Raw genomic sequence first — 20,838 nt, forward strand, 5'->3', positions numbered from 1 at the left:
TTCCTCCTTTTAGGTGACACAACTTTCACTTTGGCATTACAGCAGCACTTTAAAGATAGTGAAGCCTTTGCTACATTCTCTGACCTTGAAGATTTAGGTCTGTATTTACTTGGGTAAAACGTGTGACAATAAGCAGTTGGTTTGCTTTGCAGTTGGTTTTATTACTACACCAGCCAAGTGCAGTGACAGTATTCTAGAGATGTTTCTATGGGAGATGTGAGTAAAGGACATCTGTGATTGGGCTCAGATGTTACATACCAGAGCAGCCAAGCCACCCTCTTTCAAATGGCAACACCTGATCTAACATGACTCCTAGCGCAACAAGTCTAAAATTGCACAAGGAACAAAAACTATAGCCCCATGTCTTTTGCATTGGTATGTTATAAATAAGTAAGTGAATATGAATTTAATATAAAAATACAAAAAGGTGATGTTAACTGTCAACCAACGCAGTGTTTTTGAAGTATACTTTCACAACTATTTTTTTTTTTTTTTAAAGGCTTTTCAAATTTGTTAAAGAGGAAAAAAATGTCAAAAAAGAACTTCACATTTAGGTAAAGTGACAGCCAGGTTTTAATTGACTTACTTGAATTCAGTTCTTGGATGAACAAATTTGTGACCATTGGAAAGGCACTTACAAGGGAACATTAGACATTTATGTGAGAAATGTAATATTAGAATGACCCTAGAAAACTAGTTGTAGTATACTAGTTTCTTAGAAAAAAAAAACAAACTAAAAATAAATGTGGTCAGTGTTCCATAGGCATATCCTCATCCACCTCTTCCTCATCACTAGCAGGTTCATAGTCTTCATCAACACCCAAATTTGTCTCTTCGCCATCCAGTTCTCCTCCTAGCTCGCCTAGCAGCTGCTCAACATGCTCCAACATGGGTTGGTCGTCACAGCATAGCTTGGTGTGCAGCTGCAAAACACAAAAATGGTGGCATGAGCTTCCAGTCTAGAAAACACATTCCTGTAAATATCACATCAGAGAAGAAAAGGTTCAGTTTATTTGGCCAATCAAATGCTGGTGACCAGATCTTTGCATGTACATGGTTTTTCATCGATTTATACAGTGTATCACAAAAGTGAGTACACCCCTCGCATTTCTGCAGATATTTAAGCATATCTTTTCATGGGACAACACTGACAAAATGACATTGACACAATGAAAAGTAGTCTGTATGCAGCTTGTATAATAGAGTTAATTTATGTTCCCCTAAAAAAACCTAAAAATATAGCCATTAATATCTAAACGCCTGGTAACAAAAGTGAGTACACCCCTTAGAAACTACATCCTTAAATGTCCAAATTAAGTACTGCTTGTCATTTTCTCTCCGAAATGTCATGTGACTCGTTAGTGTTACTCGGTACAGGTGTGCATAGGGAGCAGGTGTGTTCAAATTTGTAGTGCAGCTCTCACACTCTCTCATACTGGTCACTGAACGTTCCAACATGGCACCACATGGCAAAGAACTCTCTGAGGATCTTAAAAGACGTATTGTTGCGCTACATGAAAATAGCCAAGGCTACAAGAAGATTGCCAACACCCTGAAACTGAGCTGCAGCACAGTGGCTAAAATCATCCAGCATTTTAAAAGAGCAGGGTCCACACAGAACAGGCCTCGGGTTGGTCGTCCAAAGAAGATGAGAGCACGTGCTGAGCTTCACATCCAAATGCTTTCTTTGAAAGATCGTCGCAGGAGTGCTGTCAGCATTGCTGCAGAGATTGAAGAGGTGGGGGGTCAGCATGTTAGTGCTCAGACCAGACACCGCACTCTACATCAAATTGGTGTGCATGGCTGTCACCCCAGGAGGAAGCCTCTTCTGAAGACATGAAAGCCCACAAACAGTTTGCTGAAGACACGTCAACAAAGCACATGGATTACTGGAACCATGTCATATGGTCTGTTGAGACGAAGATTAATTTGTTTGGTTCCGATGGTCTTAAGCATGTGTGGCGGCGACCAGGTGAGGAGTACAAAGATAAGTGTGTCATGCCTACAGTCAAGCATGGTGGTGGGAATGCCTTGGTATGGGGCTGCATGAAACATGAACTCTAACATGTATTGTGAAATACTGCAGCAGAGCATGATCCCCTCCCTCCAGAAACTGGTTCGCAAGGCAGTGTTCCATCATGACAATGACCCCAAACACTCTTCCAAGATGACCACTGCTTTACTGAAGAGGTTGAGGGTAAAGGTGATGGACTGGCCAAACATGTCTCCAGACTTGAACCCAATAGAACATCTTTGTTGGATCATCTAACGGAAGGTGGAGGTGCACAAAGTCTCAAATATCCGGCAGCTCTGCAATGTCATCATGGAGGGGTGGAAGAACATTCCAGTGGCAACCTGTGAAGCTCAACTCCATGCCCAGGAGAGTAAAGGCAGTTCTGGATAATAGTGATGGCCACGCAAAATATTGGCAGTTGACCTGTTGTATGTTAATATTGACAACTTTCACTAAGGGGTGTACTCACTTTTGTTGCCAGGGGTTTAGATATTAATGGCTATATTTTGAGTTTCTATTATATAAGCTGCACACAGACTACCTTTTATTGTGTCAAAGTGTCATTTTGTCCCATGAAAAGATATACTTAATTATCTGCAGAAATGTGAGGGGTGTACTCACTTTTGTGATACACTGCATATGACCTTCTCCATTCTATCGTGTTTGCATGCACATGTCCCTGATCGTGTAGTGGCACAGGGCTTTCCTCTACTTGGGCACACGGAACGGAAGATCCATTCCAGCTCAATGTGAGTGCGAAAGGTTGTCCTTGCCTTGTAAATTCACAGGCGACCTGTTCAGGGTGTAGTATCTCTTTTGCCCAAAGTCACCTATGGTAGGCTCCAGCACCACGTGACCCCGACTAGGTTTACCAGTGTTGAATGAATGGATGGATGCTGAATACACATCACAAGGCAAACAGTAGGGAAATTTATCTATTGATTCATATGTGCTTATAGACTATGTAATTTCTTTTTTCTTCCACCTGTATTCAAAAAGTGTATCACTGTGTGTAAATACAGTTAAATGCAAAAGTATCTGAAGCTTTATGAATTTCTCACATTTCTGCATTAAATCATCATCAAATGTGATCTGATATGAAAAAACTTTCTGATTTAACTAAAATCAACCAAACATTTATAGGTTTTCATATTTTTAATAGGATAACATGCAAGCAATGACAGAAGGGGGAGGAATAAGTATCTGAACCATCACATTTAATTCCTGGTTGCCCCCTGCTGATTGCAGGTCTTTTGAGCGAGGCATGGTGCATGCACATCAGAAAACGCTTCTCATCAAAACACAATTCTTACCAGATGTGGTTTTTATAGATAACAGCGCAGCTTTAAGCCACTCCTCAGTTATTGGACACGCAACTATTTAAAAAAAATACAAAAAATTAAAATATAGTATTCATTGCTCTCAAAGTCATTTGGCAGAAGGTTTAGTTACTTAATCCTCCCCCTCTTCGGCATTGTTTGCAGGTTATCCTCATTAAAAATAGGAAAACCTACCAACGTTTGGGTGGTTTTAGTTACAGCAGACACACCGTTTTCATCTATGTGTCTGTTAAGTAGTGATGGCCAGTGAAGCTTTTTTAGAAGCTTCGAACCATTTGGGCAAATTGCTTCGAAAATAGGTTTGGTACATGAAGCTTCATTACTAGTGACCTCTACTGGCAAAAACCAAAACTGCAGGGGCTTTCAATGCATTTTTCCTTTGAAGTTTCAAGTTTGATGCACACAGGAAAGCTGATTTTGATGTGCCATTTCGTCAACCTCTGAAAATAATTAAAAAATAAAAAGTCAATTTTGTTTTTTTAGAAAACGAAATTCTCATTGCATTATATTTATAATTAATTTCAGGGACAGAAATGAGTGATCCATTTAACTCAGGATGTAGCCAATTTTAGCAAAAGTGGACAGCTTCTTGAGGAAAGGTTGAATAAAAAAAAGGAAATATTTGTCAAAATAGGACTTGCACGAACAAATAAAGATTAATGCATTACAAATATTGAGTTATGAATGTGTTTTGGGGGGGGCGGGGGGGGGGGGGTCACGACGGTATGCTTGTGTAACTATGGCCGGGATATATGGATATATATATGGTGGGATGGAGAACACTCAAAGGTTTTTATTGAGGTGCATAATTATTAGCAAGGCAACGGTTTACGGTTCAAAGATGAACCATACGGTTCGCCCTGTACGGTTCAATACGCCTTTATGAACCGCGCCTTTTCGGTTTTGGAATTAATATTCCGAACGCTTGTCGAATGAATTGGTCGAGCTCTGAGTGCCTGTGCGTGACATGAAGCACAGCTGTGGAGAAATTCCCACCCTGCAAGTAAATGTCCGATCGCTGTCAAGCACCTGTGTAATAGAAGCCGAGTAACGCACTCTCTCGCTTACGAGCGAAGTGAAAGTGAAACAAGAAAGAAAACAAAAAGCTATGGCAAGCGGGGGAGTGGAGAGACCGAATTTTGAGGACGCACCGGCTTCTTTCAAATCTGCGGTGTGGCAACATTTCGGTTTCCCCGTGGACTACAATGCGGAGGGTGAGAAAATATTGGGAAAAAAAAAAAAAACAATTTGCAAGCATTGCTCAGCGATTGTTCCCTATGTCAGGGGTCCCCATCTGCCGGGCCGCGGAACAGTACCGGTCCATGGCGCATTTGCTACCGGGCCGCACAGAAATAATAATTTAATAACGACCGCATTCTGGCTGAATTAACCCTGTGCCCCTGCTTAACACACCAATATCTCTGTGTACTCTAGAAATAATACTACGGGATAGATTACAATGGTGTCATAGAAGTCCATTGATTGGACTGCTAGCAGTACATCTTGTTTGTGTATATAATATATCTATGTGCGCTTGTCCTCGATAATAGCGTATTACTAGGCCGCGGGCGCAGCACATTTCACACGAGCGAAGATAACTGGAAAACAGACGTCTTTGGAGATATTTTCACGGCGAAAAGGATATTTTTACGGCGAAAAGGGCACCTGACGAGCCTACAACCTCGAAGACCCACAAACTGCTAAGGAGTGGATTCGTGACCCGTTTGTGAATGAACAGAGAGATCGCAAATGACGGCGACCTTATTAAATGTACATTTGAGACAACAACTTTACCGAGGTTCTGGATTAAAGTCATTCTGGAATATCCTGACATCGCGACAAGAGCATTGAAAACCTTGCTACAATTTCCAACATCGTATCTTTGTGAAGCGGGCTTCTTAATTAATGTTTAGCGACAAGGCGAAGTCGTTAATGGTGAGCGCGGTGTGCAGCTGTTGTGTGCAGCTTACATGGCAGGATGAATCTGAGGAGAACTTTTCTACAAGTCCTTCCATGATCAAACGTAAGTTAATATTCCTTTCATTCAAGAAAGTTTGTAGTGTTTACTTTGGAATCGCTGCATTTACGCATTTTGCGGCTATGTGTAACGTTACGCGCATGTGCAGAATCGCATCGTAGCAATTTTTGATGGGTTGCAAAATTTGTCAAAACACCGGTCCGTGAAAAAAAGACCCAAATAACACCGGTCCGTGGTGCAAAAAAGGTTGGGGACCCCTGCCCTATGCTAATGGCAACACTCATAACATGACTCTGGCACCTCAGCAGTAGTTCTGACAAATTTTGCAACCCATCAAAAATTGCTACTTTGCGGTTCTGCGCATACACGTAATGTTAAAAATGGCCGCAAACGCAGCGATTCCAAAGTAAACACTACAAACTTTCTTTAAAGAAAGGAATATTTACTTAAGTTTGATCATGGAAAGACGTGTAGAAAAGTTTTCCTCAGACACATCCTACCATGTTAGTGGCACACAACAACTGCACCCCGCTGTCTCACTGTTAACGACTTAGCTGTGTAGTTAAGTATTAATTTACGCCATTTTGGTGTTGTACATGTATGTTTATGATGTATCTAGTTTAGTTAGCACCTTTGGATAACATTGAGAGTCCACCTGAATGTAAAAGCGCCACAAAAGCTTTGGGAGCAACATTTTATAAGGGAGCAAATTTTGACAGAACACCGGTACTTTCAGATATCACTTTCTCAGAGCAGGACAACCCCGAAGATGACACCAGTGAAAACACACGGCGGGCTTCGTTAATTTATTTGCAACGCTTGACCAGCGTTACATTGTTCCCTCGCGGACATATTTCTCCAACAACGTAATCCCCAACATTTATGAAATGGCACGCAAAGCCATCGAAGATGATTTCGCTAAAGCACATAGTTTCGCCCTGACCACTGATAGTTGGACGTCCCGTGCTACAGAGTGCTATTACCTAACTGTGACGGTCCACTATAATTTATACCTGTCAAGTTGTACGGTCTCGGCGTAATTTGTACCAGTGAGCACTGATTTTTAAATGTGTACGCCGTACGTTACGTTCAAAATCTGTACGTTTTTTTTTTCTCCGTTCAAATTTTGTCCCCGTTTCGGCAACAAGACAATGTGCGTTAATACGTTGGTTGAATGACGCGAGAAAAGTCAGAGACACGGAGAGGGAAGAGTGTTTGTTGAGACGCTGTAGCAAACACGATGCTTGACTAGGTGGTTCCAATATTTCCTGACTGTAGCCGACAGCCTACAATCTACGCCTAGATATCTCATGCATATACTGTAGAACTACATGCGAAATGACAGATACGGTAGCGTTAGTAAACAGCCGCCATTTTAGAGCAGTAAACTTCTCAGAAAGGCTCTGTTGTAGTGAACCTTCCTAGCAAACCTAAGTGACTTTTTATCTAAAATACCCCTAAATCGGCTAAATCTTGACTTGAGTATCTTTAAAGGATGAAACAGTTTTAAAATGTTCACATGTTGAAAGTAGACAGAAGGGAACTAATGCAAAAACGGGGGCAATTTTATCAACTTTAACGGTTCATTCACAACATTAAATCACCTAAAAACATAGCAAAGGTTACTATGTTTTTTTTTTTTTCCCCATTAAAAAAAAAAAAAAAAAACATGAAAGGTATCACTTTGCCAAGTAACTTTTTTACTACTGTGTGTGTATTTCAGTGATAGTCACTACACTAGCCAAAGAGCTAAGAGGCATTTTAATAGTCGAAAATGTTTACATTTCAAGTGTTTATTTCATTTTCTTAAGAGCAAAATAAAAGCTTTTTTTTTTTTTTCTTTTTTAAATGCAAAACGAAACCAAACCTGTGATCCCAAAACCGAGGTTCAAACCGAACCGTGGGCTAACTAAACCGTTGCACCCCTAATAATTATCTGAACTTTTTCTTTTTTTGCTCACAACTTCTCTTGTAAAATACTTGCTCGCAAGGTATACAGTACTATAGATGATGCTGGAGTGCATAAAGATGTTTTGCTAACTGAAAGAGATCAGGGTACATGTTTGATGGTTCTGCGAGTAAATGAGTGGGTTTTCTGCTCTTCCCAGTGGTGGATCAGTAAAGAATCGTCGCACCTGTTTTGTTGCATCTGCTGAGGCATTGACCCTCTGGTATGAGACACATCTCTGTCCAGAGTATCTATACTGAACTTTAGTTTTGTTAGCGATGTAACTTTTTTAAAATGAAATGACTAATGTTACGTTTCAAGCTAACATCACTCCTGTTATCCTGTTAAGTATTAAGCGGTCAAATTGTGGTCAAATTTCAACCACTCCCTTCATTTACAATTCCACTAATACAGAACATAATTAAATCCCCAATAAAATTTGCATTACACCATTGAATTTACAGTGATATGAAAAAGTATCTGAACCTTTTGGAATTTCTCACATTTTTGCATAAAATCACCATCAAATGTGATCTGATCTTTGTCAAACTCACACAGATGTAAAAACAGTGTCCGCTTAAACTAAAACCCCCTAACATTTATAGGGTTTCATATTTTAATGAGGATAGCACGCAAACAATGACAGAAGGGGGATAAAATAACTAAGTTAACCATCACATTTAATATTTTGTGCCCCACCCCCTTTGGCAGCAATAACTTCAACCAGGCGCTTTAGACGCAATCAGTCTGGCACATTGATCAGGACTAATCTTGCCCCATTCTTCTCTACAAAACTGCTGTAGTTCAGTCAGATTCCCAGGATGTCTGGCATGAATCACTGTCTTTCGGTCATACCACAGCATCTCAATGGGCTTCAAGTCTGGACTTTGACTTGGCCACTCCAGAACATGTACTTTTTTCTTCTGAAACCATCCTGAAGTTGATTTACCTGTGTGTTTGGATCATTGTCATGTTGCAGCATCCATCCTCTTTTTAGCTTCAACTGTCTGACAGACGGCCACATGTTTTCCTACAAAACACCCTGAAAAACTTTTGAATTTATTCTTCCAATAATGATTGCAAGTTGTCCAGGCCCTGAGCTAGCAAAACAGCCCCAAATCATGATGCTCCCTCTACCATGCTTCACGGTGAGGAAGTGGTGTTGATGTTGGTGAGCTGTTCCGTTTTCCCACCACACATGACGTTGTATGTTACTCCCAAACAATTTAACTTTGGTTTCATCAGTCCACAAAATATTTTGCCACAACTTTTGTGGAGTGTCCAAGTGCCTTTTTGCGAACATTAAACGAGCAACAATGCATTATTTTAGACAGCAGTGGCTTCCTCCGTGGAGCCCTCTCATGAACACCATTCTTGGCCTTAGTTTTACATATAGTTGATGTCTACACAAAGATATTGGACTGTGGCAGTGATTCCTTTATGTCTTTAGCAGACACTCTAGGGTTTTTTTTTTTTTTTTTTTTTTACCTCTGAGTATTCTGCGCTGAACTCTTGGCCGTCATCTTTGGTGGACGGCCATGGGAGAGAAGCCACAGTGTCAAACTCCCTGCATTTGTAGACAACTTCTCTGACTGTCGATTGATGAACATTCAGACATTTAGAGATGGTTTTGTATCCTTTCCCAGCTTTATATAAATCAACAATCCTTGATAGCAGGTCTTCAGAAAGGTCTTTTGACCGAGGCATGATCCATATCAGACAATCCTTCTCAACAAGACAATTCTTACCAGGTGTGTGTTTTATAGTGGGCAGGGCAGCTTTAAACCACTCATCAGTGATTGGGCACACACTTGACCTAAAATGGTAAAGATTGGTTTCAATTGCTTTTTAAGTCTCCTTAGGCAGAGGGTTGACTTACTTATTTTCCCCATTCTGTCATTGTTTGCATGCTATCCTCATTAAAATATGAAACCCCATAAATGTTTAAACATTGTTTTAACATCTGTGTGATTTTGACAATGATCAGATCCCATTTGATGGTGATTTTGTCCAGAAATCTGAAAAATTCCAAAAGGTTCAGATACTTTTTCATACCACTGTACGTATCCACGCATTGCTAAATATAAAACTGTGTGTGATATTCAAACTTTTCACCCTCTAGCCCCAAGCAAACATTTTATACAGTAGCTTATTATAATCCTTTTTATCTAACTCTGACCTTGAGCTTCAAAATCTTGTCAGGTACAGTACTGTGATGTTGCCATTTCCTTCATTGATTAAGTCTTTGTATCCCTCAGTTGCCACGAAATCACACTGGGCCACTGAATTTAATAGTGCAACATTAAGATGTCAGCAAACAGCCACTTGGAGCTAAGGAAAGTGTGCAGCCCTGGTGTTTTAAGTCTCTAAGTGCCGGTTAGAACGGCTGAATTATCCAAGAGCAGCTTGCAAGCTGTCAGCGAGGCCGACACAGCTCGCAAAACGCTGGTAAACAGTTTTTTCCCCTTCATTTGGCAAATTAGCATGTTAGGTGAGACACTGCAACATGGAGGAGGAAAAAAGAACATCTATTGCCTCTGCTTGTGGACTGCGATATACAATACTCAACCTAAATAAAGTAATTCCAGCAAATTATTTAAAAGCTTTTTAGAATCCATTTGTCATATGACCGTAGAACTACAAAATACCGCCATGAATCTGAACTTTTTTTTCAATGTGTATACACAGAAAGTTATTGTTCGAAACAAGATCCCTTAATACTGCAACGTTTCAAAAATGTGTACGTAGACTGATGAAAAACTAGAAAAGCTACATGTTAAATTAGACATGAAGTCGACCACAGGTCAGTTAAAAATCTCTATTACTCACTGAGAAAGGGATAAAAACAAAATGTTTAGCTCCGAAAGGGGAGTGTAGTTATTTACATCTAGCACTTGACGCACATATGGCCATGCAACGCACGATCAAATTTGCTCCGTCAGTGAAATATTGCGGGCAAAAGCCAAAAAAAGTTACTCACGTAGCCAACAGATTTATCTCTGTAAAATACTCCGCTTGTGTGTAATTACTGAACTCAAAGGGGTGGGGGTTATAAAACTGCTTCCCCTGCCACTGAGGACAGGAAGCACAACGCTATAATTCTCAGCGTGTAAATGCAGAGTAAGCAGAGCGTCTGCAGAGATTTACGCTAACGACCTTTTAGAAACAAACTACAGTGAAGTTGCAATAGTCCATCGTAAAAGAGTAGTATCTAGTATACAAGTGCAGGGTCACAAGGCCAGAAGATTGGACACGAGTTTGTGCGACTGCCTTGCGAAGGCAGCAGGCTCCAAGCAACATCCTGACACACAATGTCAGGGGAACTCATTTGGACTGTAACTCTGTCCTTTTGCAGTGTGTGTGTGTTTAAGAGGATGTTTTCTACACAGGTTGCAGCTCCTGAGGGGCAGAAGAAGAGGGATGAATGCATACCTCGGTCACAAAAGTCTGTCACACTGCCTAGCCTCCTTACCACCACACAAATTAAACACACTGGTGAAGGACACTAACACAATTGACTGTCGCTAATGCCTAGAGATGTCTATCCTCTTCAAATAAAAGTTGTCTGTGCTCACAGACATATTATCCGAATACAGAGAATAATTGCATCTTGCAGCCTTGCATGAGTCTTACTCATATCATTTCACTGGTTGCATAGGGGACATCATGTACAGAGAAGATAGCATGCTAAGATTACGTGTATAATGCTAACATTATACACTGCAAAAACACATCTCCAGAAAACTAGTTAAATTCCCTTGTTTTCAGTGTAAATCTACTAGAAATAAGTGGAAATATATGCCAGTGCTTCAAGTAAATTTTACTAACTTTGATTTCATCTTACAATACAGCCATTAGCCATAGCATGCAGAAGGGCTGCGGATTCAGTGGATTTTGCGAGAGGTGTGTGAGCCTTTTTGAGTTTCAAAAAGTTCCAGTTCACTGCGCGGAGAATGGCCAAAACAAGTCCGACAACTGTGAGACCATTGGACCGACGAGGAAGTGAGTAAACTACTTGATTTGTCTTATGTCAAATACAAGGCTCATGGCACACATTTAATAAGGAGGTGGCTAACATTTTGCGGGTGACAATACTCGGTGTCCACCGAGTACAGCGGTTACAAAGTAAACCCTACAAACGTTGGATAACACTAGAAGACCCATGGGTTTTGGTGCTCCCTAACCCTTACCAATGGTATCCCTTTTTGGGATGTTAGTCCAATGGGTTTTGGTGCTCCCTAATATTACCAATGGTGTCCCTTTTTGGAACATCCTGGGATCACCCCAAGACTGTCCCACTTGTTTTGTAAATGGGGCCATTACTGATGCACCGCAGGGGGGCACGTGAGGTAGGCCCAATCTCATTTCTATTTTTCTACCCCTTCCCCCTACCCCTTGGCCATTCAAACGGAGCAATAAGGGGTAGGGCTTGAAACGTCAGCCCTAAGAATTGGGACACCCCTTCACACTCACGTACGTCATAAGTCCGTTCGGCCAGTTGTTACGTAACCAAAAGATAAAAATGTTTTTCAGCATGTGCATCTTTCGTGGCATTCCAGACCCACTTAGAGTGTTGCCAAAAAGCTCAATCTTGGTCTCATCTGACCAAAGCATATGGTCCCAGTTGAAGCCCCAATACCGCTTGGCGAACTCCAGACGTTTGCGTTAATGATTGTGAATGAGGAAAGGTTTTCTCCGTGCATGCCTCTCAAACAGCTTGTTGGCGTGTAGACAGCACCTCATACCCACTGTGAAGTATTGGGGTGGGTCAGTGATGCTGTGGGGCTGTTTCGCTTCCAAAGGCCCTGGGAACCTTGTTAGGGTGCATGGCATCATGAATGCTTTGAAATACCAGGACATTTTAAATCAAAATCTGTTGCCCTCTGCCCGAAAGCTGAAGATGGGTCGTCACTGGGTCTTTCAGCCAGACAATGACCCTAAACATATGGCCAAATCTACACAGAAATGGTTCACCAGACACAAAATCAAGCTCCTCCCATGGCCATCTCAGTCCCCAGACCTCAACCCCATTGAAAACCTGTGGGGTGAGCTGAAGAGGACAGTACAGAGGAGAGGACCCAGGTCTCTGGATGATTTAGAGCACAGGTGTCAGACCGATTCCAGAAAGGGCCTAGTGGGTGCAGGTTTGCATTCCAACCAATGAAGAGGACACCTTTTCACCAATTAGATCATTTACATGTGTAATCAGTTAAACTTTGTCAGGTGCTGCTTGTTTCAGCAGGAAGTTCATTGGTTAAACTCTCTGCACGTTATCGGTTGAACAAAAACAAGCACCCAATAGGCCCTTTCTGAAATCTGTTTGACACCTGGGATTTAGAGAGATTCTGCCAAGAGGAATGGCTGAGGACCCCTCTTTCTGTCTTTTCCCATCTTGTGAAACATTATAGGAGAAGATTAGGTGCTGTTTTGTTGGCAAAAGGGGGTTGTACAAAGTATTAACACCAGGGGTGCTAATAATTGTGACACACATTATTTGATGTCAAATAATTATTTCTTCATGTGGGATTTTTTCCCCACTGAATAAATGCACTTCTATTGAAGGTTGGATTTTTCTCTTTTTTTCCATTAAGGTCCCATGTTATTTTGAAAAAAAAAAAAAAAATATTAGAAGCTAAAAAACACATAATTATTATAAATCCAATAATTATGTAGGGTACTGTATATCGATCGCTTCTTCACACATCCCAGTGTTCCATTTCATTCAGGAGCATAAAATACCGCGTGTATTATGAAATAAACATGCTTTTTTTGTGTCACAGGCACTTTAATTCACGCCATATTCGTGTTGAACATGTATGTTTACGATGTTACTTGTTTATTTAGCACCGGTGGATAACATTGAGAGTCCAAATGAATGTAAAAGAGGGCTTATTCACCCCCACAACAGCTTTCTGAGCAAAATATTATAAGGGTGCATAATTTGGTAGAACACCAGGGGCTGGCCGATCGGTGAAGACAATCAACCCCACCGCCATGTGTGACATGAGTCGGGGTAGTTTTGTGTGATTTTTCGTTTTCGAAAGGCGAGAAAAAGACTTGGAAACGCCGCTCGGTTCGGGTTGGCATGCCACCTATCTGTCACGCCTCCTGTTTTGTTTACGCTCTTTCATCCATCTCTGCAGCCAGGGCAGGGAAATTACAAAAGCTGGACTAACTCCGGTGGCATAAAATACCGTTTGGGAGGTGAAAGAAGTCGGCAATTTTGACCATTATGCAGTAATTTTGCCCTGTCGTACTGAATAAATACATTTTTAATATTTCATATTCCATTTAGCACAAGACTGTTATTTGTAATGACCGTACAATTTATTTAGCAATTGGGGAAAAATACTTAGATTAAAAAGAATATCCTGTAAAAATATTGGAGTAGAGAGATTGAAACAATCATGACATTTTGCTGCTCTGTGTCGCTTTTTCCTCATTCTGAATCTTCCCCCTCAGTAGGCTGAAATCTAAATCAGCTGAAATCGTGACCCTGCCGACGTTATCATCCAGCTGGGGACGATAAAGTGCTATAATGACAGGCGAGGCTAAACAGCAGTTTAAAAGACTAATTTCTCATCATCTGCGCTTTGCCAAATTGTTGTATATAGTCGAATCATCTCAAAATATGACTTTAATTCACATAACGGGTTTTAAGATTTTCTTTATGCTGTCACAGGCACTTTAATCAAACGTTTGTCAGAAATGTTCTTAATTCAAGAATAGGTATTGTTCAGAAAATAATTGTAAAGCATTTTTTTTTTCTTGATTTTAGGGGGAAAATTATTTTTAGGTGTATGGGCTTGATTAAGAGCAAATATTAATATTTACTTTAAATTGAATAATCTGACACATTAGTTAATCTGTAAACTAGTATTTAACACTCAAAAGAAGATGGAAAAAATTATTTGACTAGCTTTAAGAAATATAATCTGATTAGGACGTTACAAATTTGCAGTGTACAGTTTGCACAAGTGCATGTATGGAAAATTTTAAACTAAATGTTTAAACCAAACTAACGAAATGGTTGGAAAATCTCTAGGTCACTTCTTATTGATATCAGGTCACTTCCTGTAGATTTGGGGGCATTTCTGGTTTGCTTCCTGTTCATATCAGGTCACTTCCTTGTTGGTTTTTGGGCATTTCTGGTTTGCTTCCTGTTCATATCAGGTCACTTCCTTGTTGGTTTTTGGGTATATCTCAGTTAGTTCATGTTCATATCAGGTTATTTCCTGTTGATTGTGGGGCATTTCCCGGTCACTTCCTAATGATATCAGGTCATTTCCTATTGGTTTTGGGGCATTTCTAGGTGAGTTCCTGTTGATATCTGGGCATTTTTCCCAGAATTATTTTAGTAAAAATAATGAATGCTAAATTGCATTTTTTTAAAAAAATAATTTGGCTGAAGTTGAAGTTAAACAATTGAAACCGCTCAAAAATATATTTTTTTCTGGGCTGTAGTTCAATGTCAACAGGATTTATTGGGAAATCTTGGTCAAGAATAATGATGAAGCTAGATTTTCTGGGGACTGTCAGTGGTACCTAAAATGATTTGTTTGTGGGGTGGAGTTCAATATGAATAGTAGCCAATAGAGAGTTTTTCTGTGAGTTGACCATGGAGTCAAAGTACGTCAAAGAGAACACGGCTCACCTGGGCCCTCACGTTACCATCTAATTATGTGCCATTACAGCCCTTTTTAGATATACGAAGAAGTCTGGTAATATAAGGTATTTGCCCGGCGAACGCAGGTGAAATGCAATTTGCCGGCTCAACTGACAAGGACACTAGCAGGAACTTTACTGGCTCGCAACCCTGTTACAAGTCTGGTACATTACTGGTTCACGATGTCGAATGCAGCAGATAATGCTCCACTTCAGAGTGCAGAGGGTGATGACATACTAGCTCTCATGTGACTACCACACGCTGCACTACAATCCTCATTTTTCTTCACCCTAAGAAAAAGTAACATTTGACAAGCAACATAGGAAGAACTGATTACCTAACTTATTAACAAATTAGAATCGACAACAAGCCAGGTAAGTACCACTACAATTAACTCTTGTATAAACGGGGATGAGCTGGTAAAGTATCGGTACATTTCCCTATGTCTGAAAGCCATGAGCAAGGTAGATTCCAAGTCATCTTACCTAGAAATAATATGGTATATTAGTACGTCTGAAAGCAGCTTAAAGTGCATGTGACATGACAAAAAAGATCTTAAATTGCATTAAAATTGGAATTAAAATCATATTTTGAGACGATGGACGACATACAACAATTTGGCAAAGCACAGATGACGAAAAATGAGTCTTTAAATCTGCCGTTTAGCTCCTCCTGCCATTTTAGTGCTCTGGCGCCTCTATCTTGGTGATGACGTCAGAGAATGAGCGATTTCATCGGATTTAGCATTGAGCCCAATGAAGGAGGAAGCGTTTTTCAACGATTCCGGTTCAAGTGTGGAATTTTCGAACGATACTATTGATCCTGAAGAAGTATGTCACATACAGCCATATATGTTTAAGTGGTATTTGGAGGAGGAGGAAGATTCCAAACGAGAAAAAGGCGAGAGAGACAACAAACACGAGGCTGATGACGAGAGCAGACTGCATAATGTCATCATTGTTTTTATTGCTCTACTCCAATATTTTTACAGGGTATTCTTTGTATCTAAGTATTTTTTTCACGATTGCTAAATAAATTGTATGGTCATGATAAATAAGTCTTGTGCTAAATGGAATATGAAATATTAAAAATGTATTTATTCAGTACGACAGGGCCAACTTGCTGCATAATTGTGAACACTGCTGACTTCTTAAACCTTCCGAACGGTATTAACCCCACTGGAGCTAGTCCGGCTCTTCCCATTGCCCTGTGCGGATTCTGAGACGGAGGAAAGAGTGTAAACAAAAAAGGTGGGTGAGAGCTAGGCGACATGCTAACCTGAACCGGGCAGCTCTTACAAGTCTACTCCTCACCTTTTGAACACAAAAAACACAGAAAACTACCCCGACTCATGTCACACACAGCGGCGGGGTGATTGCCTTCACCCATCAGCCAGCCCGCGGAGGCGAGCAAGTTTCGGCTTGTCGTTCCCCTGCTGCGGCCCCGGCAGGCAGTCTCGCCGGATGCCTGCTGACATTGCCCTTGGTCCGGCGGTAGGCGACTGCTCGTCGCCGGGACGCAGCAGAGGAATCAAAGCTGAAAATGGCGCATTCTCAGTGGACAAACCGGCTGACGTCGGAGCGCATGGCTGCCCGAGGCCAAGCCGAGTATAGCGCTCTGTAGGCAGGTACGCGAAGAGGCCCGAGAGGGGTGGAAGTCTCGACGCAATCGAGAACCGGAGACGAGAGCGGTGGGCTTCCCAGGCCCAAGTCGTGTATAGCGCTATGTAGGCGGGCATGCAAAGAGGGCCGAGATGGGTGGAAGTCTCGGCACAATCGAGAACTGGAGAGTGGGGGGCTACCCGGGCCCAAGCAGAGGATAGCGCTCTCGAGGCAGGCACGCAAAAAAGGCAGGTGGGTGGAAGTCTAGACAAAATCGAGAACCGGAGATGAAAGTACGTGGCTGCCCGAGCACGGGCGCTCCCGCCTTCATCGGCCAGCGACCATTGTGTGCGACAGAAGCCGGTGGTCGGCCAAGGGAGGCATCTACTCCCGCCTTCTCGATGGACAGGAAGCATTGCCACCCACAAAATGCAAGCCAATTTCTTATTAAAACACGTACCATGATCCCAGTATATGACATAATATCCAACACGTAACTTACTTCGTCATCCGTCCAATGGTCCCTCGATTGTCGGACTTATTTTGCCCATTCTATGCGGTGAACAGGATCTTTTGAAACCCAAAAAGGCTCAAACCATTCTCCCTGGTCTAGCAACAAAAGCCTGCAGCACATTGGACGGGCGTGATGCGAAAAATAAACTATTTAATTCGCAAGATCAGAGAATCTGCAGCCCTTCTGCGGACAATAGTATGGCTGTATAGTGTAGATGATCTCATTCATTGACATCACATTCGCCTTCTTCCTCAACTCGAGACTCTAGCCGGAAGTCACTCATTTTCATGGCGCGGGATTCAAAAAGTTGAGTAAATATATCGATCGCTTCCACTCACTTCCAAGCAGTCCATTTATTTCGGGAGCATAAAATACCACATGTATTATGAAATAAACATGCTTTCCTGTGTCAGATGCACTTTAAGACTTTTAGACAGAAACCGAAATCCTCTGTCAATTATACGCCTTTACTGTTTACCTGGAGGGCTAGCATGGTCATGTGAGTTGTATAAAGAACTCACAGCCCCCCAAGAAAAGAAAAAAAAACACAGATCATAATCCTCATAAGGGACCAGCATACCAACTCAAGGACCAATTTCTCTGAATCAGTTACTGTATTTGCTGTGTGTAAGAGCAGCTTTTATGTCAATAGTGGTAAAATATTAACTACAAGAGAATATAATGGATAGATAAACAAGGTACATCTGTATTCTACTTTAATAACACTAGCTATTGATTGGGGACATAATGCAATAGCCGTGTGTCACAATAACATATGCTTCCAATGGGATTCTAAGGGATAATTAATTTAAATATGTGCTCAGCTTAGACGATCAAAATCCTTGAATAATATTCTGTATTCATTTACATTTTCTGACACTTCTGACATTTCCTTTGCCCTGGAGGAAAAGAAGCTGCTCGGCAACACTGAAAAGGACCACTGCTGAGTCAGTCATGGAGCAATTGAAATGAAACAGAGTTACACGAGCAAATACTAGACTTGATTTGAAGCCTCAAGTAGAAAAATTTAGCAGTCATTAGGCCATCAACGAAAGCAATTTAGAGTACTTTGCAAATGAACATTGACAGGACAACGTTCATTACAGCATTTTCAAAGTTACTGAGATTTAAAGAGCTTTCCAGATAAATCAAGCAGACAGTGAAATTTAATGATCAGTGATGGATACAAATTTCTTAAAGAAATTTTAAGTCTTCATTGGAAAAGCTGAAATAATGGACGATGAAGAGGGTGTGAGGGTGAACACACAGATATCTGTTCAGTCCTCCAGTCACATTTTGGGAGGAGGAAGTCATTAAAGTTTCATGGCATGCACATACCTTGGTCCAACCCATCCCACAATCCTTGCTCATGAGATCCCCTTTCAGGCACATCAAAAAGTAAAGCTTTGACCTCCATTTGCTTTTGTGCCTATTGCAAGCACACACACGAACACACACATAAATGCACACACAAGTATATATTCATCTATTCCATTGTCCTTAGTGACTACATAGCAGATCCTACCTGAATCCTGCCTCTATCTGACTGAGACTTAAATTCCATTTCATGACAGGTAGAAGATCGATTTTACGTGGGCTACTATTCACCATCTACACATAACTCGTTTTCAACCACACAACCACACATGCACATTGCCACACAGACCTCAAATTCAATCCGCTTCTTTCCTCAACTCCTGTCTCATTGTGAAATTGAAAACTGTACGATTAATGTATAAAGCAAGATATAAAGTACTGCCGGGCAAAACCAAAAATACGTTTTCAGAGAGAGAATGTGGCTATACTTTAAGGGGAATGTAGAACTTCAACACAAAGTATTCAAGGACAACAATGAAAAGCTTTTGTTTATCTCTACAGTATGTGGAGTGAAAGCCTGGAATAGTTCGAATATTGACCGTCAACAATGTCCAAACATGCAGCAGTTAAAAAGAAAAAGGAAAAGAGAAAAGAAAAGACAGCAAAAGAAATGAAAAAAAAAATCTATATTTTTGACACGTACAAGGAAAAGTTTGATAATGGGTTGGATAAACACAGGGTAAATTCTTATTGTCATTGCTTGTATTATTATTATTACTGATGTTGTTATTGTACAAGCCCGTTGTTTCATGTATACTGTTTAAGATTAATGACGAGTGTAGTAATTATTATTAGTTAGTATATTACCTAATACCTATATGAGTGATCCCGAACCACCGGGCCGGAGACCGGTACTGGTCTGTGGCGCATTTGTCACTATGCCGCAGGCTGATAAATCATTTGTTAACGACCACAATCTGGCCTGTGCCTCTTGACACATCAATATTCCCATCTACTCTATTGACCAATACTAGTAGATATTTGTCTATGTCGCCATCTAATGGTTGGCTGCCATTACTGGGGTGTTTGCACGCCTATAGCAGTGCAGTGTCAGTTAATGTAAACAGTAACGTTTGCTGTTTACTGTGTGCTGCGGGCGACGACGTCTTCAAACAGTTTTTTTTTTTTTTTTTTTTTTTTTTTTTTTTTACACAGGGAAAAAGCCACCTGCTCAGCCAGAAGAGGAGCCTGCAACCGAGGCCATTCTGCATAATATGTGCCAAAAAGCTAGCAAACAAGGCAACAAAGGCAAATCCACTGACAGCATCACACCTCGTGGCGAACTGTATTGCTATAGCCAAGAAAACTTTCATGATTTGAGAAGAACTCATTATGCCTGCAACCAAGGATACTTGCCGTCAAGTTTTGGGAGAGGCAACTATTAAAAAAGGTTGATTCAGTGTATGGTGAGTTACATTTTCCCAGCACTTCATGTTCGTTTTTAGCCCTGTCGTGTTATTTCCTATTTACTGTAATTTTTTGCCACACATTGCCGGTCCGTGAAAAAAAAGACACACATTACACTGGTTCGTGTTGCAAAAAAAGCAGACGAACTTCTCCCCAAAAAGACTGCTTGATTTTGTGCAACTATGACCAGGCCAAGTGATTAGGACACCAGATTCTGATCATTTGAATGGGTGAGCAAATACTTTGGATAATTTAGGCCAACTTTTCTACGGTTTGGCCTATCAGCCACACGCACATTTAAACAAGGGTTCTTAAAAACTGCGCCCAAAGCAAAAATGTACGAATTCTGTGTTTGTGGACACCAATAACCGAAGATTTAACAGTGGAAACGTCACTGATGTCACACATGAGACCGATCTTTACATTTGGAGTGAATTAGACAGGTGCTTTTTTGCTTCCATTTATTTACAACCACTTGCAGAGCTTCATATTGAAGAACACATGCGAAGGATAGGGGTATTATGGACAATTATTTTTCATGCATTGTTATGAATGTACTTAAAAATGAATGAATGAGGTTGGCTGTGGAAGCTCGTTTTTCTACAAACGTGCAGGTATGGACGTAATAATTTTTTATCGATGTATTAGAGCAGGATATGTGTAGGTAGATATGGCAGTTTTTGTGAGGGGTGTATTCAATTTACCACCAACCAATTTTCCTAAATTGTTCATTTGTGTTCTAGGTTCTAGCAACAAATGGTTCTAATCAAGCAGGTATTGTGTAAAACTCAGTTATGTTGTAAAAACTGCTCTTGTGTTAATTTATTACTGTTCATTTCCGGAGAGGGTGTACTCAATTATGACATGCACTGCATGTGTGTGACAATACAAACAATAACCCAAGTTATTGGACCCAATGGTACATGAATCTGGATAGCTGCTACACTCGTATCCACTTGTTTATCAAAGACCTTTTTCGTTAAATTTTGTTTT

At 40.8% G+C, this 20,838-nt stretch overlaps 1 protein-coding gene across 1 annotated transcript in view; it reads right to left on the minus strand.

Moving 5' to 3' along the window:
- Nucleotides 1–275: 275 nt before the first annotated feature.
- si:dkey-12j5.1 (uncharacterized) overlaps nucleotides 276–20,838 on the minus strand; it is an 89,553-nt gene continuing 68,990 nt past the window's right edge. The window contains exon 11 of the mRNA XM_057834677.1: nucleotides 276–923. Coding sequence (XP_057690660.1) covers nucleotides 750–923 — 174 coding nt within the window. The 3' untranslated portion in view covers nucleotides 276–749. The remainder of the gene's footprint in view (nucleotides 924–20,838) is intronic.

This window comes from Corythoichthys intestinalis, chromosome 4 (assembly GCF_030265065.1).
Source record: "Corythoichthys intestinalis isolate RoL2023-P3 chromosome 4, ASM3026506v1, whole genome shotgun sequence".
In the NCBI taxonomy this organism is placed as follows: domain Eukaryota; kingdom Metazoa; phylum Chordata; class Actinopteri; order Syngnathiformes; family Syngnathidae; genus Corythoichthys; species Corythoichthys intestinalis.